At 44.5% G+C, this 26,430-nt stretch overlaps 1 protein-coding gene across 1 annotated transcript in view; it reads left to right on the top strand.

Annotated features, from left to right (window-relative positions):
* The window catches only part of DRG2 (developmentally regulated GTP binding protein 2), a 322,437-nt gene that overhangs the window by 154,972 nt on the left and 141,035 nt on the right, over nucleotides 1-26,430 (top strand). Inside the window, exon 6 of the mRNA XM_069645707.1 lies at nucleotides 2,475-2,547. Coding sequence (XP_069501808.1) covers nucleotides 2,475-2,547 — 73 coding nt within the window. The remainder of the gene's footprint in view (nucleotides 1-2,474; nucleotides 2,548-26,430) is intronic.

Here is a 26,430-nt window from a genome sequence, read left to right as displayed (position 1 = left end):
TATCGAGGCTTGGGATTTGGTTTTGGTGTTATGAGTGATGATGTTGGAGAGGTCCTCAGCGAAGGTGGATAGCGACCCAGGTGGCCGGTAAAGTAGATGGAAGGTGATAGAGTGGTTAGGAGTGACGGCTAGTTTGGCTGTCAGTGCTTCCATAGAGGAAAAGTGATGCACAGAGGAGAGGAGGAAGTTTAGAGCATTTTTATGGATGATGGCAATGCCACCACCTTTGGACTGGTTAGAGTTACGATTGTGTCTGATAATGTTGTAACCTGGAGGGATGGCAAGGGAGAGTAGTAGGCCAGAGGCTGCGTGAAACCAAGTTTCGGTGATAGCCATAAAGTCGAGGTCGAGGGAAGAATAAGGTCAGCCACTTCTAGAGCGTGAGCCGTGAGTGATCTGACATTGATTAATGCACCCTTAATATTGCTAGTGTTAGGGAGGTTGAGATGAGGTGACAATGGGTTTTTCAAGTGTGTGGATGCGGTGAAGGTCAGAGGCTGTTTGTTAAGATGCACAGAGTGATGGGAGGCGTGCGTGAGTCGCGAGCCAAGTCTGGCATTTCTCAGGGTGATGGAACATGGTATGTTTGGTGAAGGTCTGGAAGCAAAGTGTTGGAGCCATAAGGCTGGGTTGTTGAGGTAAGGGTTGGTGTGGTGAGCAGCGGATGGCATTGTCATGGTTTTGTGAAGATTGGGGTAGTGGAGGGAGGCGGTGGTGTAATTTGGTGCTGTCCCACCGGTGTGCCGTGTGAGGTAGAGTAGGGTGGGCAGTATTCTTGCAAACAGAGTAGTGAGGGTGGAGGGCATGTTGGCCTGATACAGTCTAAAAGCAGATGCCTACCAGATCTACAAAAACGGTGGTTGAGGTAGAAATGCTGTTGTAGGCAATTGCACACAATGCTAAACAATAATAACAGTGACCACCGTAGATTCAGTGGCGTGCACAGAAAGTAAGGCAGCAGTAACCGCGTTAGCAGTGTATTAGGGTACAGATACTTGGATACCTAGATTCGATTTTAGCAGAGGGAGCCAAAAAGGCAGTTGATTAAGATGCAGAAAGGCACAAGTTCAGATGCATTAGTAACGAACACATAAATGTGATTTGTCTCTGAGGAGAGTGGATAGTAGAGATGTCTACCAGAATGTAGAGTACATAGGTCCGACTAAAGGTGGCGTACTGTTGCGAATGTTTTAAGCAACCTTATCATCCAATGCAGTGGCTGGGACACATAGCAGATGCCGGTAAGGTAATAAAGGGAGCAGATTGAGTGCACAGGTAAGGGGCGCAGGTGGAGTAGGTAAGGCAAATATGTATTACTCACAACCAATATGTATTGGGATGTCCGATAGTGGCGGGTTTCTGGAAGGAGGTGGCAGAGATGTTAGAGGAAATAAAACAAGTCCCCCCTGCACTAACCTCGCAGAAATACTTGTTTGGAGACCTAGGCAAATGTTCTGAAAAAACCAGAAGACTGTTTAATGTTTTGTGTGCAGTGGCTAAAAATGCATTCTACAACAGTGGAAGAGTACTGGGCCGCCCACTATGAAACAGTTTCTTAAGGAATTGACATATGTTAATGAAGCTGAAGAGCAGTTTGTCATCACACGTCCATCGATGTGTAGGCCCAAAGACATATGGGGGCCGTTCAGAATGTACCTGTGTGACATGATCCCAGAGGACGATGATACTGTGTGACCCTGTTTGTACGATATGTATTTAATTTGAAGTTTCTGCATTGTGGTAGTGATGTAACCAAGCTATGTATCTCTTGATCACTAATAAAAAAAAGTTATAAAAAAAAAAAAGAAAAAAAAGAAAAACATGGCTCCTGTGATTTTTTAGCTACCGGTGTTCGCGGTCGGGAAAAATCATGGTAGTTCCTTGTAAAACCAGTACCACTGCTACATGAGTGTTTAGACACAGGGAATACCATGTAACCCCTCCAGCACTCCATTGTAAAATGGTGTGTGCTGGGTCTATGAATTTGGAAAAGACTAGTCAATTTCACTTTACATTATCTTGAAAACAGTACTTTATCCCAGAGAAGGTATTTAAACTTTTGTGAAGTCTAAACGACACCCCTGTGTCACTGCACTGAGGATGCTGGGTAACACACATGAAAAGATGATGCCTATGGAGTTATCTAAAACTCCATAATCAGAGAACACAAGAGTAAAACACACATCAAAATACATAAGAGTGGGAATAAAAGGTGCTCACTCTTTCCAGGTAAAAAATCAAGTCCTCAAAATCCAGCAAAGTTGCTGGGGGGTCTCTAAGGTGAAAGGAATTGGCACATTTCTGAGAATTCTCCCTAACAATGCTCCATTTGTAATGTCTTATTTTGTTCCCAACCTCATGAAATGTGCTTGTTACTTATTTTAGTATAGCCCTGCTTAGGTGCTTGTTGTTGGTTCTTTCAGTGACATTGAACTCCAAGCTGTACCTGGAATTAATTGTGCACTTCTTTACAGGGCTTTGTTAGAAAAGGAGTTGGAATCCGTAGGTATTCGGCTCAACAAACCCAAACCAAACATCTATTACAAGGTAGGACGATTTGCAGTTGAAGGGCTTCTGTTCTACTGAAAATCTTTGTTAAAAATAGCCATTGTTATTGCTTTAAATGACCCTAGCACTGAGTTTGCCAATCCTTTTGTTTCATTAAAGTGTATTCTTTTGCCAAGTACTTCACGCCCACATGTATCAATACATACTTTGTTTATAGGTTTCATTTCAAATGTGAAAAAAATGTGGTCTATAGCCTTAATATAATGCTTCCAGCCTATTGGGAATAGCTCCAGAGCAGTTGTTCGATCACAGACGCTGAAACAGAAATCGTATTTTTGGTGATTCAAGGGCACTTTGTTTTTTTGGAGACCCTCAACTTTTTGCTTTTTCCTTTTTATTTTTTGGAATCACTGTCTGCTTTTGGATGGCTAGCGGGACTCATCCAGTAGTCACCCAGCCATTGCAGTACTTTTATAAGTTTTATGGTACTAGGATGCCCCTAAGGTTCCCAGCCCTAGGGGCATAACGTTTTTGCCCTAGGGTAATTGTTGTCCTACATTGGTTTTAGGGAGTAGGTTGGTGGCAGCTTTATTTTAGTTTTGGCTTCACCAGGGGTGCACACCATTTTAATGCATTGCTAGCTCAATGCATGTTTTAAAAATCCTGCTCTCAGCCATTTTGAATTTTTGGGCTCTTTGTTCAAGGCAACCACGAGGTGAGCCAACATAACAGCCTTCCATTTTGTTTTAAACTGGTTTGGGCCTGTGGGGTGGTCTAAGTTGAGTGACACCCCTACTGACGAGCCAGTATAGTTGTTCATCTGAGTCTTTGCCCCCAGCACCCTCTACTGATTGGTGGCACAGCCTTGGACCTGCCCCTTTTTACAATAGACCTAAGCCTCTGCCTGGTCCCCGCCTCCCTTGCTCGTTTGTTCTGCTACTTGAAAGAAACAGGTTTGCCGACCTGCTGAAGGAGTTATCCACGATTCTTGCTGTTTTTGCTGTTTAACCCTTACCTGGCTTTATCAGCCGGGTGTAGTGGTCTGGACATGTGCTGTTGGTGTAGTGGTTTGGGGTTTCTGCCTCTCGAGGGTTAATCCAGGCTTCCTGAATGTTCCTGTTGCCTCACCACTTTTTCTGTATCGAAAGTTATAGGTTTGAATCGTTTTCTGGGCTGCTTGCTGCTGCATCGCCAGTACTTTACACTTGGATGTGCGTCGCCACCCTCACCTAGAGGGTGCCGGGACACAAACGCCCTACCTGATCTGATGCTTGGTATGTACAAGGGTGCCTCCAGCCAATAGCGTCCTCCTGGGATCGTTTTCTGCTTTGCTGCATGTTAGCGAGAAATCTAATTTCTGTGTTAATTCCCTTCTACCTTAGAGACCCCCAGCTCTTGTGCTGCACTTTAGGACTTTTAATTTTTATCCTGGAGAGAGTGAGACCTTTTTCCCACTCTATTATGTATTTTCATCTGATTTGAACATTGTTTCTTTTGGCTTTGGAGTCTGACAAACTCCATAGGCATCATCTTTTTGTATTGTGACACACAGCACCCTCAGTGCAGTGTCAGAGTAGTCCTTTGGATTTCTGCTAAGGTTTACATACCTTCTCTTGGATAGACTACTGTTTCCAAGAGTAGTAAAGTGAAATTGACTTTACTTAGCTTTTTCTCTTTGTAGACCCAGCACACACTATCTTACATAGAGTGCTGGGGGGGTTACTTAGTATCCCCTTGGTCTATCTTCTCATGTAACAGTTTTATGTTACCCTTACTGCAATTAGAATTAATATAATTTTCCTACCATTGTGCATTTTTACCGCACGCTGAATACTCAGCTACAGTATTGCACCAATGGGTGCCCATTTTGTCAAAATGGCCCTGGTCTTCTTTTTTCGCCATTTCTTGTTTGTAAGGTCCTTCTTGAGATTTACTCTACGCCCAAACCAGGACTGGTCCCTTGGTTTGTTTTGTCTTTGGCAGGACGCACTGGTGAAGCCCGCCTCTGGCTCCAGTGTGTCTTTCAGGGCAGGAAGCAAGGAAGGTTCCCGAAACTCCCTGTGCTTGGTCTCCTTAGTTACAGGAATGCACCCAAAGGTGATTGGCAGGCTGGCTGTCCTTCGAGGACAGCCACCCTGCTGTGTGAGTGACAACTAGGCTGAGAATGAATGGGAGAGACTTGCATAAAAGGCAAGGTCTTTTGCAAGGAAGGCAGAGCCGGCCACTGGACGAAGGACCCGAAGAAGGAACTGGAAGAGAAGCTTGTTGTACCCTCCTGGACCAAAGCCCTGCTGCAGTGCTGACGCTCCAAATTTCGAATTGACTAGAGAAGCCCGGAAAGGACGACTTCCTCCCTTTGGTTGGTTGGTTGGTTGGTTGGTTGGACCAACTGACCCCAAGACTAACTTGACTGGAACCCCTCTCGCTGCTGGCTGTACTACTTCGCTGCTGATGTAACAGAGTGCCAGGGGACAAGAACACCAGAATCGAGTGCATCGCTTTTAAGCCGGACTCGAGCTACAGGAATATCCTCTGGACTCTCTCGAAGCAGGACTATCCAAGCCCGAGCCACCTCAACTTAGTGCTGAGACCCCAGAAGCAAGGAAAGTCCACAAGGTGTCCAAGAACCGCAGTGGTGCTATTTGCGAGTAGCTGAAACCGCAAAGTACTGCTGATTTGACCTTCACACCAAAGTGCAGGAGTCCCCAGATGTCCACCCTCTTTTCTTTTTTTTCTTTTTTTTTTTTTTTATTGTATTTGGTTACTGAAAACTTTTTACAAAAGGGAAGTTCCATTACAGTTTAGCAATCTAATAATACAGTTTTAAAAGATAAAAAAGGAGTTTGATATAATTCCAAACTTCTTTCTGTAGTCATCAGGATTAGCTATCCAATGCTATGCCTAGGGACCCAAATAAAATATTAAGCACTTGATGGCTTATATTTTGTAAAAAAAATAAAAAAAACACTTAAATATATAAAAAAGGAACATGATTATGAGGGATCTATTAACAAAACCAATGTAATAGTCCTACTGACTACTGTTCTACTATTCATGGTTTGTCTCCTCATGCAGATTTTGCTAAAAAATCATTTGATGCCTTCTTAAACATCAAAATGTCAAATTTCTCGAGAACTTTCACCACTGCTGTTGTTAGGGAACTCGAATGACCGGAAATTAATCTATCCCCGAACATGTCTGGGATGTGGGACTCGCCACTGATTCCGAATCTTGAAAAGAATAAGTGTATCACTGGCCATGTCCCTTCACAGACCATCGGTAGTTGTTCAGCGACTGATTAGAGGGCATTTTACAGATGTCCCACAGGGCAGTTGCCTCTTCCCCTTTTCCTATGACTCAAAGAGTCTCTCCTGTGTAAGCTATATTGAGCCTTATTCTGAGTAAGTTCATTCTGATCCTCCAGTCTGGGAATTTCAAAAGGTAATGAGCCAGTACTCCGTTTTTTTTCTGCTTTTCGGAAACAGTTTTCTGGGGTCTGAGATTGCATCTTGTCAATTGTCCCTGTCCAATCTGTTTCTTCCAGGTGTTTTTTTGCTTTTACTGGGTTTGATAAGAGCGTCTCTAAGACAGTGCCTGCTTTTTTCAGATTTCCCAGAGATCTTTCTTCCAGGTTTGCAAGTATTTTTTTCACTTCCAAATGGGCTTTGAGATCAAAAAACAGGGTATCCTTCTGAGCTGTAATTATGAGTCTAAAGAAGGAGATCAATTTCCATTCAGCTTGCACTTTAAGTGACCGTAAACCCAGTTCGACTCTAAGGGCAGACATTGAGATGCTAGATGGTAGGCCTAATTCTCTCTTCCAGACAAGCCCCTCCAGCCTTTGCCAGGCTGTATTCCAGAGACATGTTTTTGTTTCTAGCCCATACAAAATCACTTAAACCACTTTGGCTTTGTAGAATTTGACTAGTGGCATAACCGAAAATGTGCAGAATTTTGATGCAATCTTTTTCATCTGAGGAACAAGATGGGAGATTTTTAATTGCACATCCTGTCCTACCTTCCTCTGTGAAGGAGCTGTGTAGACTTTGTAACCCAGGTAAATGAGATCCTCTACTTTTGGGATACTCTGTCCCCCGAGCTTCCAATCTGGGTAGTTTATTTTCTTGAGTGCATGTTTGAAAGCTACATTCCTTGATTTCTTTGGGTTTATAGCTATGTCATTTTCTTTTGCATAGGTGTCCAATCTGTCCCAAGAGTCGCTGCAACCCTATCAGGGTTTTATCTAAAAGGACCACATCATCGGCGTATGCAAGCCAGTGGATCTTACACCTATTGATTATGGAACTGGCAAGTGCCGATGATTCCAGTTCCTCTCCCATGTCAGCCAAATAAAAGTAAAAAAATAGGGGGGCGCCCAGACAACGCTGACATATTCCTCTCTCAACCTTTTAGATCTGACAGGTGTCCTTCATCATCTAGCCGCACCCTGATGGGCGTATCCTTGTGCAGTTATACCAGCATAGACAAAAGTCCCTCCGGGATACCCCATTTCTTCAGTTTTGTCCATAAGCAGGTTCTATTAACATGGTCAAATGCCTTTGAGAAATCTACCCAGGCTCCATATAGCTGTTGTTCTCCTTTGACCAATGTTTTTTTGCTTAGGATGTTTAGTATTAGTCCATTTACTGCTGTTGAGTGTCCACTTCGGAAACATGTTTGATGTTTTGAGAGGATTTGTTTTCTTTTGCTCACCTCTGTAACTCCTTCAATAAGATCTTCATAAATAGTTTGCTCTCAATATCCAATAAAGCGATGGGCCGGTAGTTTGTGGGTTGTTGTCAATCGCCCCTCTTAAACAGTGGAATAATAATAGCTGACTTCCATGATGCAGGGATTTGTTGACTTACTAGGAGCTCATTAAACAGCCAAGATAGTATTTTGGCCCAAAGTAAAGGCTGTTTTTTTAATACTTGCTAAGTTAAACCATTTGGCCCTGCCGCTTTGGCGTTGGAAGATTTGGTAATTAAATCTACTATAGACCTCACCCAGCTCTTTTCTGGGACCAAATTACATAGTGCAGTATCTGGGTTGCCTTCCAGGCGGTGCATCACTTACCAGAATCCCCCAGTGTCATTGTTTCCCCGCTAGTTTCAACATGTGCTCTCCATCTTGCTGTAGTCGCCACATCCTCCTGTCTATGGACCACTGCTTATACTTTTGTGAGGCTCTTTTGGACTCCTTTTCATAGGCTTCTCTGCTCAGGCCTGCTTTTTTCAACTGCCTCAATTTCTGATTGAGTATTTTTTTTCCTTTCTGGTCGCCTCGTCATACATATGCCGATGCACTTGTTTACTTCCATTACTACCCCCATTACTCAGAAGACTTATCTGCCAGATATGTCTTCAATTGGTCAGGTTTGCTGAAGCCCTGTTTAATATTATCTAGGATCTCTAACAGTCTTTTGTTTAAGACGTCCCCTTCTTTATTGTACTTACACAGGCGCAACCTACCATTCCTCAGTGAGTAAGAATCGCCCTGTTTAGCCTGTTGATCCAGGGTAATGTCTGAGAACAGTAGATCTAGTCTGGCGTGATCACTTCCGCCCCCTTGCTATATCTTTAGTGTGATTTTTAATGTAAAGAGATCCACTGACATGAATATATAGTCTATTGTCGAGGCGGAGCTCCCTCTGTATCAGGTAGGGGCTGCTGGGTTGTCTCCTGGCAGGCTTCCGTTTACCATTTTCAGGCACCAACCTGCTAAGAATTCTACCCATGTTTTCCCTGTGACCGATATTTTTCAAGGCTCGTATTTGCCAGGGTTTTTATCCAACGCTACACATTGAGCATTGATGTCCCCTGGTAATATTACTCGGGCATTTCCACTGCTGGTTTAGATTTTTTCTAGCAGTGATGACAAGAGTGTCCTGAAAGATCTGGAGGCTGCCGCAGGCTGGATTCCAGTAGATGTTTACCCAGTACACCTCTAAGGAAGGTTTTGGGTTCATAATTATCTTGCTGGCATGTATGCCGATCTTATTTTCAAAGATCACTGTTGAGTCTCTTATTGTGTCATTTCTAAATGCCATTAACAGGCCTCCTGATGGCCCGCCTTTAGCTTTTTGGTGGGCGAGTAAGCAGTAAAATGTATAGCCTTCGATTGTAATTGGGTTTACCAGGCAAGTCTCTTGAAAAAGGAGAATGTCGGTATTCCGAAAAGGCTGGGTTTTCATTTCCTTAGCGGAGAATGTGTTGGAACCTTGCTTATTCCAGCTTATCATAGACAACCCCTTTTGCCTAAAGAGACTGACTCCCCACTCCCAATTTCAGCAGAACGTGTCAGGATCTCTGGGAGCATTGCAAAAGCTTTATCCTGAGAGTTACTTAGGTTGTTTCTTTCTTCTCCTTGATTGCCCTCTGATTTATCGCTCTCCCCAGGTTGGCTTTATTTTATAGAGCCATTTTGATGCATGTGGCGCTGTGGAGGTTGATAATGGGGGCATTTATAGATGATACTGTGAGGCCCTTTGTCTCCAGTTCTGGTGAAGCACTCACTATTTCTTCCCAAGCCTCTCTCGAAGTCGGCCCTACTTCTGCTGTGAATGGATTACTTGGGAATCGTACAGATTCAATGTTCCGGGTGCTCAGAAGATAGAGATCAGGTATTTCCTTGAAATATGAGAGAATTGCACTTCTACAAAGTGATTTGTGTTTCCTGTTTTTGTCCGAAATACTGAGCCATAGTTTTGGCATCGCGAATGCCGCTGTGGACTCTCCTTGGCTCTTATTTCTCCCCATTGGTTGTTCCAATTCTTGATGATTGGCCGGCGTATTTATTTCATTCGCCTCCCCATTTGATAGTTTTCCTCCTCCATTGGACTTCAGTTCGAGTAGGGTACATTTACCTTGCCCCAGTTTGATTTCCTCAATCCATGATGTTTTCCCCTGTAATGAGGTCAATGGTTTCAGGAAGATTGGTGCTATTTTCAGGGACTTATTCTAGTCTCGGGCTCCTTAGAGCTGCCAAGAGCTTTCAGATACCTTAGTCTCCATGGCAGTGCGTTTTTTCATTAGAAAAATTGGAGCAATCGGGCGGATGAGTTGCGGTGATATTACTGGCCGGCAATGAGTGCTCTTCTCCGGAGCGGTTGCGTTGGCCTCATTATCTTCTTTTGCGCTGGGCTCTGTGTTCTTGATAGTCCTTTCCCACTCTTTGCACTGTTTGGAGGCCAACACTTATACTTTTGATCTCAATGTCATTCACACGATCTTCTTCGTGACATTTATTTTTATATTTCAGGGTGCTTTTATTTTTTGCTTTCCCCCTCACCTTTGTACTCTTCTTGATATTCTTCCTCTGTCGTGGATGAGTCTTTACTGGGTGGTTCTTACTCTCGTATCCTTTTTGTTGGCGATTTTAGGACGGATTTCAGAAAACTGTTCGTTTCTGATTTTTTTTTTTTTTTTTACATTTTCCATTGTTTTGTCTTTTTTATTTTCTTTCCTTCCATACCTTGAAGAAGTGCAGCCCTGCTTCTTCTCTTTTTCCTTGTTTCACTCTTCCTTTCTTTCCTTCTTCCCTTTAGTTGGTGAAGGTCCATACCATACCCATCATGGTTTGTTGTGCTTGATCCATTTATTTTGGCTGCAGATGTTGTTCCTCTCAGATGGGCTCCTCTTCCAATGCTCCATCCACTACATTAGCCAAATGTTTGAATCCTCAAGGGTCGACCCTGATAAGGGCGTATCATCAAAAGTGTGGTTTAGCTCCTCAAATTTGTCTTCTCCCTCTTTTCCCCTTTGTGCTTGCCGTCCATTTTTCATTTCAACTAACAGCACATTTAGGAATATTTTGTTTTCTTCCTCTTCTTTCCTTCTTGCCATCATTGCTGTTTGGATGGCTGAAATGTCCAGTCCTTGTTTGGCCAATTCCAAGCGTATATCCTTCATCATCGGAACTAGGATGGCATTGATAATGCTATTACAGCCCACCAATGCGGAGTCCAAAATTGCTGTTTCCTTAGTTAGTTCTAAAAGGATCCCTGCTTGAACCTGCACTTCAGTTTTTAGTAATTCAAAAATGGAAACCAGAGAGTTTAGAAAAAAATGTAATGCTGGAATTGTGGCTTCATTTGAGCAAGACGTTCCTTGTTTAAGGGAGCTGGTCTGTGCTTGCAATGGATCTGGTGAGGTGGTCAGGTCTCTATCTTCTTTTTGAGTGTCGTCATCCTCCGTCTCACTGTTCACTCTTTCCCTTCTCTGACCTATTGAGGTGCCTTTTAACGTTAATCGTTGAGGGCCTCTCTGGTGGGATGATGATTCCTTGATGATCGACTGGTTCTCCAAGATGGCCTCTTCCTGATCATTTGGTATACACGCCAAATGCAAGGGGTCCTAGTCGTCCATACCTTTTGGATTTCGTTGTATGAAAATGATCATCATTTTTCTTTTGTATTTTTTTTGTGGGGTGACTGTATACTCTAGTCCTTGCTTCCAGGATTGAATTATCGGCTGATTCTCCGTGTCACCTGCCCTGGCAAGTGATGGGGTCTATGGGGGGCTCATGATAGTATGTATTTGTGCCTGGATTTGAATTGGCTGGCCATCTTCCACTCCTTCAATAGGCTCGACTACCCCATCTTTCTGATTTGCCTGTGTGTCTTGTGGTTCTTTGTCCTCTGAGATCACTGAGACCTCCTGTTGCTCCGAGTAGGACCATCCTACTCTGGGCACCTGAGAACAACCTTTATCAATGTGCTTCGAAGTTTATTTTTAGTTGTTTTTACCTCTTTCCCTTGATTTGTTATTTTTCTTTTTGATTGATTTTTCCAGTTTTTTTTTTGTTTTTTTTTTTCAATCCTCAGGATATGAGTTTTACCCTAGCTTCCTCCACTGGCTACTCCATATGTCCACGGCCAAGTGCAGTGACCTTACGTCTCCCCACAATCTAAATGGGGGGCTATTGGAATTGAGTTAAAGCTGAGCGGAGGGAAAAGGGGGCACACGTCTACAATGTCTGAACACTCTGCCGTTCCAGATTTCACTGAATTGCCAGACCCACTCTCCTTACCTTCCTTTAACGAACATCGGAATTCCCACTCCTCTATCTCAGTAGCGGGATGGCTACAGTTTGTCTTTTATGAACAGACTTCCGACATCCAGCTCCTCTCACTGTTTGCCTGTGCCGTATGCCACAGGCCCAGCACATACAGCCAAAAACAGCCTCAAACCTCGCCCTTTCCACCACGACGGGCTTTACGCCGCAAGGGCAGGTAGTTCCTGTTATGTATCCTCACTTCCTGGTGGGCGTGTCACAGGTCCTGAGATGACATTAGAGGGGCCGTGTTCAATTGTCTCACGGCAAAGTCAGAGTCAAAGTCCATTTCACTTTTGAAGCTTCAGAGTTTCTAACAGCACACGGCACACAGCGCTCCGTATACACGGAAGCCTGCTGGGTAATGCTGAATTATAGAAAAGAAACCGGTATCAAGTAGCAAGTTCCACACGACACAGCAGTAGCAGCATACAGCCAAAAACACCCTCAAACCTCGCCCTTTCCACCGCAACGCGCTTCACCAGACTCAAGGTACTGTGTAACTAGTGGTACTTAACTCCTGTGTGTAGCTTGCTTGCTCTCTCTGGAGACTTGCATTTGCTGCCCTTTGCAGAGTTGCTTGCATCTTTGCTCTTCACAAGCCTCCCAGCTTGTGGCCCAACAGTGATTCTTTTTACAACAAAAACTCTTTAACATTGTGCTGTCTTCAAGAAGTGCCTCAGCTTCCCTGGACTTTGCTCAATTGACATTGGCTGTCCTGGCTCCCTGAAGACTCTTCTTACCTTCTGACTTTGTGTTTATCAGTCCCTCCAAAAAGTCATACATAATTTACTTGTACAGCTGGGAAAGGGTTAACATATATTTCATTGGGGATTCTAAAGTGCTTACCTGTTTGAGAAACTTGTTAACCATTGTTTCCTTCCCTAACATGTTCCTTTTACCATAACTCCAGTATTGCCTTTAAGTGTAAAGTGATATGTCAATGTCCACAGTTTCCTAACAATTGAAGTCACCTCGGTGTAGGAAGTGATTGTGACAATCCCAAAAGGGTATCTACTTACTTAATTGAAACTGAAGGAGTGTATTTTTGAAGTGTATTTTCTTATTACATATTGCCCTTTGTAAAGAAGGCTTATTTTAAAACTGACAAATTAATAAATAATTATTTTAATAAGAAACCTTGAGTATGAGTGTTACTTGAACACCTGTCAATGTGAATCTCTGTTACACCTCTACAGCTCACATTGACCCCTCTTGAGATAAGTGTGGCTGCTCAGTCACTCTACCAACTTGTGTAGTACAGACCTATACCAAAGGTTGGGTTGCCTATTGCCAAGAGGACAAGGCTGGTGTAGTCTCCCACAGGGTTACTGCATCCAATCTTGCCTAACACTGCCACCTTTTTGAAATTCATTTTTAAAATTATTTTCTTTTCCCTCAACCAAGACACCAGGAGCCATTTCCATGGGTTCATTCATCGTCCCTGAGTCTTCAGCGCCGGATTATTTGATTATTCACTTCAGGCCTGAAGGTAGATGTTGTGGGAAAGCAATCTGTTCCTTTCTGGGTTGTGAGAGCCGTCTCCCCTGAGCACTGGATCCTGCAAACCACCCCTAGGAAAGAAGCCCGTACTTAACTGGGTTGGTTAGCCATGCTGGAGCCATTTTTGCTGAAACTGCTGATGTGATAACCCACCTCTGGGTCCTGGGGTGGGTGATTATTAACAAAACCCTTAGGCGTGCCTCTGGTTTGGAATACAGTTTCATTGAAAGTGGGTCTCAACCGTCTTTCCCATGACTTGCATTGCAGGGTCCTCCTGCTCTGCTGAATCTTCTTCTGGGGCTTCTGGTTTGCCCTCTGACCTCTGGATCACTTTAAGGACTCCTCTGGTCCTAACTGCGTTGTTTGTCATGGAATCTGCATCTGTGGCGTACAATAGACTTTCCTCCATTAAAGAAGACGCCCCAATTGATTATCACATTGATTACTATAGAACTTTCTACCTGTACTGGAATTAATATTTCCCCTGAAGTATATTTTAGGGATAACTGTTTCTAAAATTAGGCCTTTTGGATATGTGCATTTGTATTATTTTAGCACTGTGCTGTAGAGGGTCTACACTAGTGTGGTGTCATTGTTGTTCTAAGGGAATTTTAGATCATTTTACTGGTTGCTTAAAATGTCGTCTTCCCTTTTCATTTTATCTCCTACCTATAGGCATTGGCCATAGACTAGAGGTGAAGCGCTCCTCATACTCTTTCCTAAACCTGATAAAGATCCCTCCTTAGTTAAAAACTACAGACCCATTTCTCTTACTAATTCTGATTCCAAGATATTCGCCAAAATCCTAGCTAAACGATTAGAGCAATACCTCCCTATGCTCATACACTCTGACCAGTCTTGCTTTTATCAAAGATCACCATGCTTCCTCCAAAACTAGACGCTTATTCAACACGCTTGCTCATTCTCAAAACTCAGATGATCCTCTCGCTCTCTTAGCCCTGGATGCTGAGAAAGCTTTTGATCGTCTCTTGGCCTTTTATGTTTCAATCCTTAATTTGGCATGGCTTCTCCTCATTTTATTAACTTGATCAAAGTCCTATTTTTTTTTATTTTTTATTTAAAATGATAGTTTATATATAAACTTTTCATTTGAATTCTCATATACATTTCATTAGTTTACAACGTTTAAGAAATGTGCAGACAACAAGACAAAAACAAGAACAACACTTCAGTTTAGATTATATTCTAAAATGTCAATCAAGAATTGAACAATTGTGAAGATTAGTTTTTTATTTTTGCCTTCAAGCAGCTTAAGCCATCTGTTATCTCCTTCCTCTTGTTGCTGGGCGATGTTAAATGCTCCCCCGTAAAGGGCTCTCTTGGCAGATAATACGGGACATACCATGACCTACAAAGTCCTATACTCATCCCCTACTACTAGAAAAATTCTCTTTCCCCTTCTTTTCAAATGAAGAGGTACCCGTCAAGGCTTTCCCTCTTGCCCCCTATTATTTAATCTTGCACTAGAACCTCTCCTACAAAGCATTAGATCTAATTCCAACATCTAAGGCATCTTCATTAACAATGTTGAGGTCAAACTTTCGGCCTATGCTGATGACTTTCTTCTTGGTCTCTCTAACGCTGCATCCTCCATCCCACACTTAATAACTATTATAAACCACTTCTCTATGGTCTGGTTACGAGTTAAATTTTGATAAATCTAAGGTCATGCCTCTCACCAATGCCTGTAAGCCTACCAATACCCCACTATTCGGCATGTCTTGGCAACCCTCTCATATTAAATATCTTGGGCTCCAAATCGTTAAAGATATACACACTACTATTACGCTCAACACCAACCTCTTAATTGAAAAAGTTACAGAAATGGTCTTAAGATGGTCCCCCCTTTTCTTGTCCTGGTGGGGACGACTTGATGCACCTAAAATGATGATTAGCCCCATTATTTTCTATTCTCTCGTCTATGATCCTCACTGCAATTCACTCCTCATTCTACAAAAAACTTGAATCACTTTTTCTTAACGTTTTTATGGAATCATAAAGTACCATGCATTGCTATCAGTGAATTAAGACTCCCTAAACACTCAGGTGGAGTTAAATTACCTAACTTCCAATTATACCATAAAGCCTTTATTCTAAAACAACAAACTATTTTAAAAATGTTGAATCCCAACCCGAAACTGCCCCTCTTTGGGTAAATATTGAAACCAGCTTTATCTCTCCTCTATCCCTTTCTCATTTCTTAGTGACTTCCTCTTGGCCCCACCTCATTTCCTACTTTCCATTTTCTTAACTCTACATGGAATAAACTTCCTACCAATTCTTTCGCTAAAACCAATTTGGATGACCTATTCCTTTGGTTTACCATATCCAACCCCACTATTATTTATAGATGGTATTCCTCAGGTATCAAATTAATCAAACAACTTTTTCATAATTCGGTAGAGATCCCCTTTTTACATGTCAGCAATACAATATTCCTCAATCTAATCTCCCCTTTCATACATCCCTGATCAAATCACTGATTAATTCCCTTCTGCCTTTGTCCCAAAAATCCCCTTTCCCGTTTCTGACTTTCTTAATCAGCAACCCCTCTATTACAGCTGCCAAATGTTATACTTTCTTAAATGATCCTCCCCCACCCAATCTACTACACAAAAGCACAGCCAGACTTTGGGAGACAGACTGGAACCTTCAACAGACCCCAATCCTTTGGACCCAAATTTGGAAATGTCGCTCCACGTCTGTCCCTGCTAATCTTACCCAAACTTTGTTTTTCATCTATCACAGGGCGCCTTCCTCACACCCCTAAGTATTGCCTAGACCATGGATAATTCGCCCAACAATTGTTGGTCATGTCATGAACCTAATGCTGATTTTCTTCATTTAATTTTCAATTGTAAATGTGTACACACTTTTTGGACTAAGATTTGGTCCCGCATACAGCAGATATTTCATTTTACTATACCATTATTACTTTCTAACCTTATGATTGGCTCCATTGTTAACCCTATAAAACAGCAAATAGATTATCCTACTTCATTTAATCTATTTGTCAGTATTGCGTGTTAGGCAAAGTTTGTATGCAGTACCCTCTGGGACCACTACACACAACTAGGACTACAGGTGTAAGCAAAATCAACCTTTTGGTATAAATCTGTACCACACAGTTTTTGGTAGCGAGCTGAGCAGCCAGGCTTATCTCAAGAGGGAATGTGAGCTTGTAAGGGTGTTACACAAAGGTCTACAATGACAAGTATTCAGCTAGACACTTAAAATCAATGTTCCTTGGTAAAACATTTCTTAATTTATTACACAATCATTTATAAAGCATTCATTAAATAGGTCCACCAATATCACACAAACATTTTACTACAATACTGAATACTAATCAGTTGAGCGCCCTTGAAGTCGGAGCCAAATAGCATTGAAGTTGGAGCAAAAAAGCATAAGTTGATAAAACGAATATACAGTTACTTTAAAACAGTGCAAATAGTTTGAGTTTACCAGAGGAGTTGATTAAATGCAATAGGTAGGCCAAAGTCAATGGGCTAGAGTCTTGTATAAGTAAAAACGGTTCTGTTATTTAAAACAGAAAAGTCTTTGCCACAATTCTTAGAAGTAGTTCACGGAAGAAAGGTTCTGTTTCTTCAAGCACATAAGCTGGTGTCCGTCTCCCTGGTTAATCCTAATCAGCTCCGAGAATGATATCCAGGTGGCTTATGAGTGACTCAAGGAAGAAGTCTTCCTTGAAGTGGCTTCTCTGTCGAGATGAACGTGGCGATTCGGACCTGCAGCATGGCTCCACTGGGAAAACCAACGGTCCAGTAGTTACAGCAGCCGTCCTCTTCCAGCTCGTCTTCGGTTCTTTCGTTCCAGTGGTCGACTCTGCCTTCCAAGCCAAGAGACTCGCCTTTTAAACAGTTTTTTCCCGTTCATTCCAGCCTAGCTGCCACTCGCCCAGCAGGGTGGCTGTCCTTGCTGGACAGCCAGCCAGCCAATCACGCCAGAGTGCTTTTGGGTCTCCTAGGAGACTAAGTACAGGGAGTTTCGGGCACCTCTCTCACTTCCTGCCCACCCCAGACACTCAGGCGCCAGAGGTGGTCTTCAGTCCTGAAGCACGCCAAAGGCATAGAAACAAAGGGACCAAACCTAGTTTGGCGCGCAGAGACAAACACTAGAAGGACCTTTTCGAAAAAAGAAGACCGGGACCTGTTTAAACAAAGGGGCTTAAGGCACCATCTTGAAAAACATGGCTCCCACGATTGTTAGCTACCGGTGTTCGCGGTCGGGAAAAATCATGGTAGTTTGATGTAAAACCACTGCCATCAGCCATTTTGATAGCAAAGGGTAGCATTTGACTGCTACATGAGTTTCTAGACATGGGGAGATACTAGTTAACCCCTCCAGCACTCTATTGTAAGGTAGTGTGTGCTGAGTCTAGGAATTTTAAAAGCCCTAGTGAAGTAATTTGATTTTACATTCTTTGGGAAACAGTAGTTTATCCCAGAGAAGGTATTTAAAACTTGGGACAGCCTTAAAAGCTTCCCTATGTCACTACACTGAGGGTGCTGTGTAACACACATGAAAAGATAATGCCTATGGAGTTATCCTTAAAACACCATAATCAAAGAACACAAGAGTAAAACACGCATCAAAATAAATGAGAGAGTGGGGAAAAAAGACTCGCACTCTCTCCAGGTAAAAAAAAATTAAGTCCTCAAAATCCAGCAAAGTTGCTGGGGGTCTCTAAGGTGAAGGGAATTAGCACATTTTTTGAGAATTCTCCCTAACATTGCGTTCCATAATATTACCGGTAACTGGAAGAACTCATCTTACTTATCTTTTAACTGCCGGCAGAATTCCAAATGCTCAGCTCATAGGATTGAAAAGGGCCATGCTTCTTCCTCTGACTGTTTGTTCAAATTTGACAAATTATGTATTTATTCATTATCTCAATAATCCTAACCAAGTACAATTGCGTCTTAATTTGACTGTCCCTTCCTTTCCATAATGTTTTCTGTCTTGTTTCGTTGTCATTGTCTTCACCTTGTCTGTCTAAATAGCCTTCTAGTAACTTAATTGCTTTAAAGATGTTTTATACTTTGCTCCAAGAGAATATATTTGTTAAAATTTGCTAGAACCTTTTAAAAAATGTACACTCTTTTTCTTGTATCACTTGCTATTTACTCATTTAATAATGTGTTTAAAAGTTAATTACTTGTGAAAGAGTTAGTTAGTAACTGACGTTTAGGCAAGATTCTATGTAGTAACCGCGTGGGAGACTACACCAGCCTTGTCCTCTTGTCAATAGGTAACCCAACCTTTGGTATAGGCCTGTACTACACAAGTTGGTAAAGTGACTGAGCAGCCAGGCTTCTCTCAAGAGGGGTAAATGTGAGCTTTAGAGATGCAACATAGAGGTTTACAAATACAAGTATTCAAATAACACTTGCACTCAAGGTTTTCTAGTCAAATAATAATCTATTTTTTTTCTTTTTTATGATGCTTTTTCAAAACTTTATTTATACATTTAGAACTTTACAGAAGCAACAGAACATAATACAGTATCTCAAATGCACAAGGTGATACTTATTCACCCATTATTTCCTAAATAAATCTTTAAGAAGTAACAGAGGGGACTTATTTCTGATGCTTGTTAATCTGCTTAGAATCACATGCTGTGCATATGGTCTGACATCCAGTGGTAACCGCGGATTATTGCATCTTGACTTTCGAGGATCGAAAGGGGACGCCGGCATAGACGTGTCTGTAACACTATCCCTACCGTGACGTGTAGTGTGTTAGGGAGAATTCTCATGAATGTGCTAATTCCGTCCACCTTAGAAACCCTCGGCAACTTTGCTGGATTTTGAGGACTGGATTTTTTAACCTGGTTAGTGTGACCCATTTTTCCCACTCTCTCATGTATTTTGATGTGTGTTTTACCTTTGTCTTTCTTTTGGTGGTGGAGTCTAACAAACTCCATAGGCATCATCTTTTTCCTGTGTGTGTCACAGCACCTTCAGTGCAGTGACACAAGGAAGCCTTTCAGGCTTTCCAAAGGTTTAATTACCTACTCTTGATGAACTACTGTTTCCCATAACAGTGGAATGAAATTGGCTTCACTTAGTCCTGTACATTTCTAGACCCAGCACACCCTATCTTACCATAGAGTGCTGGAGGGGTTACTTAGTATCCCCTGTGTCTAGTTACTCATGTAGCGTTTGTATGTTACCCTTTCCTCTCAGAATGGCTGGTGGCAGTGGTTTTGAAATGAACTACCATGATTTACCCCGACCGCGAACTGTTCGCAGCTCCGGTAATGTTAAATCGCGGGAGCCATGTTTTTCAAAATGGCGCCTTGCCTCCTTTGTTAAAATGGTCCCCGGTCTTCTTTTTTTGCCAGGTTTTTGTGGAAAGGGCCTTCTAGAGAAAGTCTCTGCGCGCAAACCAGGTTTGGTCTCTTTGTTCATTTCGCCTTTGGCTGGGTTTATGAGAGAAACCCGCCTCTGGCTCCAGAGTGTCTGGGGTAGGCAGGAAGTGAGGGAGGTGCCAGAAACTCCCTGTGCTTAGTCTCCTAGTAGACCCAAATTCACTCTGTGGTAATTGGCTGGCTGACTGTCCGGCAAGGACGTGACAGCTAGGCTGGAATGAATGGGAGAGAACTGAATAAAAGGCGAGTCTTTTGGCTAGGAAGGCAGAGTCGACCACTGGACGAAGGAACCGAAGAAGAGCTTGAAGTTGAAGAGGACGCCTGCTGCAACTCCTGGACCGTTGGTTTGCCCAGTGAAGCACTGCTGCAGTGACTATTTGCCAAGTTCGCATCGACAGAGAAGCCCTGCAAGGACGACTTCTCCCTTTGAGTTGGTGGGACCAATCAACTCCTAAGTAAGCCACCTGGACACCCATCTCGGAGCTGGTTGAATTTCCTCAGAGTTGCTGCAGGAAAGCGTAGAGCCAGGGAGAGGGACACCAGATTGTGTGCTTTGCTTGTAAACTGGCCTAAAAAGCTTTTGGAAGATCCTCCGGACTCCCACGAAGCAGGACTGACCAAGCCAGACCCCCTCAGTCGAGTGTGGGACCTCAGATGTGAGGAAAGTCCACCTTGACAGCCAGAAACCGCACTTATTGCTATTTGCTGTACCACAAGGAGCTGAAACGTGAAACAGCCACTGAAAGTAAAGTTTGCCAAGGGAACTCAATCTTCTGGCAGACATGCTCGGCAGAGACTTCCCACTGCCCGTAGAGTACAAATGGCGACAACACGAAGACATAGTCTCCAACGTTTTCGCAGAATGGGGCTTCCCAGAGATCGACTTTGCAACTCTGGAGAACACTCGGTGCCAAGATTACATCTCCAGGTACCCACAGAACCGCTCCAAGGGGAACGGGCTCTGTATAGCACGGTCAGGGAAATTTGTTTATGCTCCCCCCACCCCCCGACCCCCTTACTCAACAAGATCGTGCACAAGATGCACCAGGAACCAGTCACCATGATATTGGTGGCCCCGCCAACCCTGGTTCTCATCTGATGGAGATGTCCCTCTCCCCTCCTATGAAACTGCCCTGCCCGTACAACATGTTATCTCAGGACAGGTGAGAAACTCTGCACCCATGGCCGCAAACTCTGAACTTAGTGGCCTGGCTCCTGAGGCATAGAGTTCGGACACCTTCAACTCCCTCAGAGATGTATGGACATACTCGGGGAAGCGAGAAAACCCAACACCCGATCCTGCTATTCCAGTAAATGGAAACGCTTAATCTGGTGTAATGCCAATGGCATCAATCTCATTGACTGCTCGCCTACTCTCACATTATATTCTACCTGACCGACTTACTGGATTCGGGCCTAGTTTTTAATTCCCTGAAGGTGACTTAGCTGCTCTCTCAGCCTACACTAGGTTGCAGCAAAAGGTGTTGTGGTGGAAAATACCAGTTATCAAGGCTTTCGTGGAAGGGGTTAAAAGGATTCACCCCCCGCCCCCCATTTCTAACCCAGCTCCCGGATGGGGCTTAAATGTGGTTCTGACTAGACTCATGGGGTCCCCCTTTGAGCCTGTGCACAAGGCAAGTCTAAAAGACCTTACCTATGAGACAGCCTTCCTACTGGCTATCACTTCTATTAGAAGGGTTAGTGAACTACAGGCCCTATCAGTACTAGACCCTTTTGTTACTGTTACAGAGATAAGGTGGTTCTGTGCACTCACCCTCGATTTGCGCCTACATTTATTTCCAAGTTCCACATGAACCAATCAATAGAACTGCCCACTTTTTTTCAGAACCCCACTAACATGGCCGAAAGGAGCCTACACACGTTAGATGTGCGCAGGGCAGTCATGTTTTACCTGGAAAGAACAAAACCACTGAGGAAGACAAACCAGTTTTTCGTTTCAGTGGCAGCTGGTAGAGAAGGGGATCCTGTCTCTCTAAGTATACCATCTCAAGGTGGATAGTCCAATGCATCACTCTTCGTTACACTCTTGCTAAGAGAGAACTGCCCTTCAAGTCTAGAGCACGTTCTACTCTAGGCACTGAGGCTTCCATAGCATCCATTTGCAAAGAGGCAACCTGGAGTTCTGTACACACCTTTACAAAACACTATTGCCTAGACACTCATTCTAGGTCTGATTCTCAGGTGGGACAAGCAATACTAAGACATCTTTTCACTGCTGTTCCTTCTCACAACCCACCTCCAACTCCCGGTACTGCTCGCTAGTCTATGCACAGCATGTGATTCTAAGCGGATAAACAAGCATTGTAAGACATGCATTACTCAGCGTAATAGCATTTCTGATGAGTGTATCTGCTTCGATTCACATGCGCCCACCCTTCCTCCCCGCTCGGGTGGAAGGAACATAGACGTCTTACTATTTTCTCTTTTATGTACTCACTCACGTTAGCCTTGGGCTCCCTCATGGCAGAAAAAATACAATCGGAGGGACCTTGGCGCGTGAGAGATTTTGGGTACACTACGTGTCACGGTAGAGATAGTGTTACAGACACGCCTATGCCGACGTCCCCTTTCGATCATCAAAAGACAAGATGCAATACTCCCTGGTTACCACTGGATGTTGGACCATATGCCCAGCATGTGAATCTAAGCAGATAAAATCATCAGAAATGCTATTACGGTGATTAATGCATGTCTTATTTAACTGTCCATTTGAAATGAGCCGCCTTTAGGGGCCATAGGCAACAATAAAAAGACACTTATTTATTTCTTAAATGTATAAAGCGCACACATAGCCCAGGGCATTGAGGCGCTTAAAAAAAAAAAAGTCCTCCGATTCAAGTTAAGTAAGTAGCTACACTTTTGGGATGACACGCACACGCACGCGCACACACCCCTACCTTTTTACACTTAAATGCAATGCTGAGGTTGTGGCAAAGGAAAAAGGTTAACATGTTCTCAGAACATGTGAATACTTTGCAAACTTCCCAAAGCAGTGTAGGTTAACCCTTTCCCAGCAATCCAAGTAACTTATGCACCACCTATAAGGGACAGTTAAACACCGAGTCAATGAGTCAGAAGTGTCTGTAGGGAGCCAGGACAGCCAAAGTCAATGTGAGCTTTAAAAGTGCAACATAGAGATTCACAGTGGCATGTATTCAAGTAACGCTTCTACTCAAGGTTTCTTATTAAGAATAATTATTTATTAATTTAACAGGCAGTTTTAAAATCAGCCTTCTTGGGGCAATATGCAACATTAAAATACACTTCAGAAATGCACTCCTTCAGTTTCAGTTAAGTAAGTAGGTACCCTTTGGGGATGTGTCTCTCACATACACCCACTTCTTACATCCTGAGGTGATTTCAATAGCTAGGACACTGTGGACATTGATATATCACTTTAACACTTAAGTGCAATACTGAGGTTGTGGGAAAAGGTTAACAAGTTCTCCAATCCCCAAATGAAATGTAGGTTAACCCTTTCCCAGCTATACAAGTAACCTTTGTATGACATTTTGGAGGGACAGAAAAAACACAAAGTCAGAGGGTAAGAAGAGTCTTCAAGGAGCCAGCACAGCCAATGTCATTTGAACAAAGTCCAGGGGAGCTAAGGCACTTATTTTTTTTAAAACATGTTTATTGTAAACCAAGGCAGGACAGTTTACAAATAGCAATTCACGACAACTTTGCTTATTTTTAATAGTTCCCTTTAGCTCATGCTCTCCCCCCCTCTTCCCCCATCTCCCCTCTGGTCCCAGCCTCCCTCCCCCAGTTCTCCCATTCCGCGGCTCCGCCCGCTGCCCCTGCCACTCAAGTGATCTCTTGATCCGCCAGGGCCCATCGAGTGTTAATCGGTTTGAATGTCAAGGCGGGGAATCGCTGGTCATAGTCCAGTACTGGGGCCCAGACATTCTGGAAGCGGTGCAGGACTCCCGCCCTCGCCGCGGTTCCTATTTTCGCGATCAGGATGTCCCATAGTTTTCCCCACCAGTGAGCCATACAGGGGCCGTCCGGGGACTTCCAGAAGCGGGCCAGCACAGTTTTGCCTGCCAGGAGGCATTGCGTTAATAATTTCACTCTGTTTCCGGAGCGGGGGTAGACCCCGGGGGTCGGGACCCCCAGTAGGACGGTTTCGGGTTCCAGTGGGAGTGCAGTCCCGGTAATCTGTTCGATAGTTGACAGGCACCGTTCCCAGAATTGCTGGATCTTTGGGCAGGCCCACCACATATGAAAGGAGGAGCCCGGTTGGGCGCATCCCCTCCAGCAGGAGTGGTCCACTCGTGGGTTCATGTGGTGTAGCCTAAGAGGGGGGTAGTACCGTTGCAGCATGAGCTTGTATGCGCATTCCTTATTGGTGACACAGGTAGATGAAGAGTGGGTGCGCGTCCAGATGTCCACCCAGGTCTGGTCGTCGATCGGGTGATCCAGGTCGACCTCCCATTGCGCCATGTCTCGAGTTTTTGCAATTAGGAAGTCCCCCAGGAAGCGTCTGTATAGGGTCGAGATCCTGTCCCTAGCTAGTAGGTCCTTAAGCGTTAGCTCGAGGGGAGTAAGGGGGTGAGTGGCGGCCAGGAGGGTTTTGGGTGCGAGCACAGGTGACAGAGCTGGCAATAAGTGAATCTGTCTCTTTCCTGAAGCTGGAACACCTCCTTGCACTGTTCGAAGGTGCAGGGTTTGTTCCCGAAGTATAGCTGTTCCAGGGTCTCGAGGCCTCAGTCTATCCAGTTCTGGAAGTTACGGGGGTTCGTCCCCGGCGAGAAGTTTGGGTTATGAAAGATTGGTGAGAGAGGGCTTTGTCCTCTTGGGATTCTCTTTTGTTTCAGAGCCCAGTCCCAGGAGCTTAGCGTGTGTTTGGTCATCAGCAAGAGATTCTTCCAGTGCTCTCTGAGGGGGGGGTGGATATGTGGGAGGAATCGCAGGGGGGGCGGTAGTTGAGCTTGCTCAAGTTCCACCCATCTGGGGCGGTCTGTGGTTATCTGCCAAGCGTGGATGTGTGCTAGCTGTGCTGCCGCCCTATTTGCCCGGAGATCGGGGACCCACAGTCCCCCCCCCCCCCCCCAGTCTAGAGCTGCCAACCAGAGTCTTATGGGGGATTCTAGCCTTCTTGCCCCTCCATATGAACTGTAGCATTTTCCTCCTTAGGTCCTGAAGGACTGGTGCTCGGATGGCTACTGCGAGGGAGGAGCAGGCATAGAGGAATCTCGGGAGCAAGTTCATTTTGGCGGCCATGATTCGTCCCATTAATGAGATTTCCTGTGTGGACCAGCGCTTCAAGTCCCCTTCCAGTTCTCGCAATAGTCTGGGAAAGTTTGCCTGATATGTCTCTTTTGGGTTTGCTGAAATGTGAACTCCCAGGTAGGGGATGGATTTTTCCTGCCACGAGATCGGGCACAGCCTGGTTAGTGCCTCCCGTTCCTCCTGTTGGAGGCCGATGTCCAAGGCTACTGATTTGGAGAAGGTGACCTTCCCATAGTTATGTATTTCAGCCAAGGCGTGCCTTGCTGAGGTGCTGGCCTCTGAAAGCATCAGCAAAACGTTGTCGGCGTACAACGCAATTTTGTGTTGGGATGGGCCCAGTTGGGGGCCCTTGATGAGCTTGTTCATCCTGACCCTCTGGGCAAAGGGTTCCATTGTTAGCGCGAAGAGAAGGGGAGAAAGCGGGCAGCCCTGTCTTGTCCCACAGGTCATGGGGATCGGGGTTGATAGGGCGCCATTGATCCTCAGGAGGGTTTTTGGGGATTTGTAGTTGGCCAGAACCATAGACTGGAACGCTGGACCAAAGCCAAAGGCCTCTAGGGTGAGCTTCATGAATGACCAGTCTACCCTGTCGAATGCTTTGGTAGCGTCTAGGGCCATGCGCAAGTCCCTGGGAGTTTCGGTGGGTAATGTCTACCAGGTTCAGGGTTCTCCGGCTATTGTCTCCTGCGGCTCTGTTCAGAATGAAGCCTGTTTGGTCGGGGTGGATTATGTCTGGAAGTATGTGCGACAGCCGATTGGCCAGGATCTTGGAATAGAGGTTGGCGTCTATATTCAGTAGGGCAATTGGTCTGTACAAGGCTGGGTCCCTCTGGTCTTTCCCTGGCTTGGGAAGGAGGATAGTTGTGGACTCCTGCATTGAAGGGGTCACCAAACCCTTTTCCTTGAATGAGTTGAAGAGTGTCACCAGAGGGGGTCGGATCAGCTGCGGTTTGAATATTTTGTAGAATCTCGAGGAGAACCCGCCTGGGCCCGGGACCCACGTTTTTAAGAGATTTGATGGCTTCGTCAACCTCCTCGTCCGTTATTGGTGCCTCCAGCCTCTCTCTCGTTGGGTCGGAAAGGCTGCCCCCTGCAGGTATTCCTCCTGTTTGGACTGGTCCCGTGGAGGTGCCGTCATTACTTGGGTTACGTGGTCCACTGCCAGTTGTTCTTTCTTTGTCTCAGTGTAATGAATCACCCCCTGTGGGTCGCGGAGCCCTGTGATGGTATTAGTGCGTCTTGTTTTGGCCAGCTTGGCTACCAGTAGCTTGTTAGCTTTGTTGTTCTTAGCATAATAAAATTGCCTGGTCTTGGCCAATAGTTGCGCGGTATGCTCGGCGTAGTGGTCCTCTAGCTTCTTTCTGGCTGTGCGGATTGTTCGTTGAGTCCTGGGGGACCACCCTTTCTTCTTTTGGGCTTCCTCTGCTGTTTGCAGTTCCTCTTCCAGGGCTTGCCGGGTTTGCCTCTGATTCCAGTGGAATGCCACCCCTTCAGCTATCGACGCTCCCCTGATCACTGCTTTCATCGCGTACCAGTTGTTTGCAGGGGAAGTGTCTATAACCGGGTTCTCCTCGAGGAAATTCTTAATAGTGGCTGCGTTTTTGTCTCTTATCAACATGTCATTGAGGATCGGGTCGTAAAGCGACCATCTGCGTGGGGAGTTGGCTTTGGGGTCCTGGGTTCGAAGTTCCATG

Source organism: Ambystoma mexicanum, chromosome 2p (genome assembly GCF_040938575.1).
Source record: "Ambystoma mexicanum isolate Mex_15411 chromosome 2p, UKY_AmexF1_1, whole genome shotgun sequence".
In the NCBI taxonomy this organism is placed as follows: Eukaryota; Metazoa; Chordata; class Amphibia; order Caudata; family Ambystomatidae; genus Ambystoma; species Ambystoma mexicanum.
This window is presented reverse-complemented; position numbering and strand designations above follow the sequence as displayed.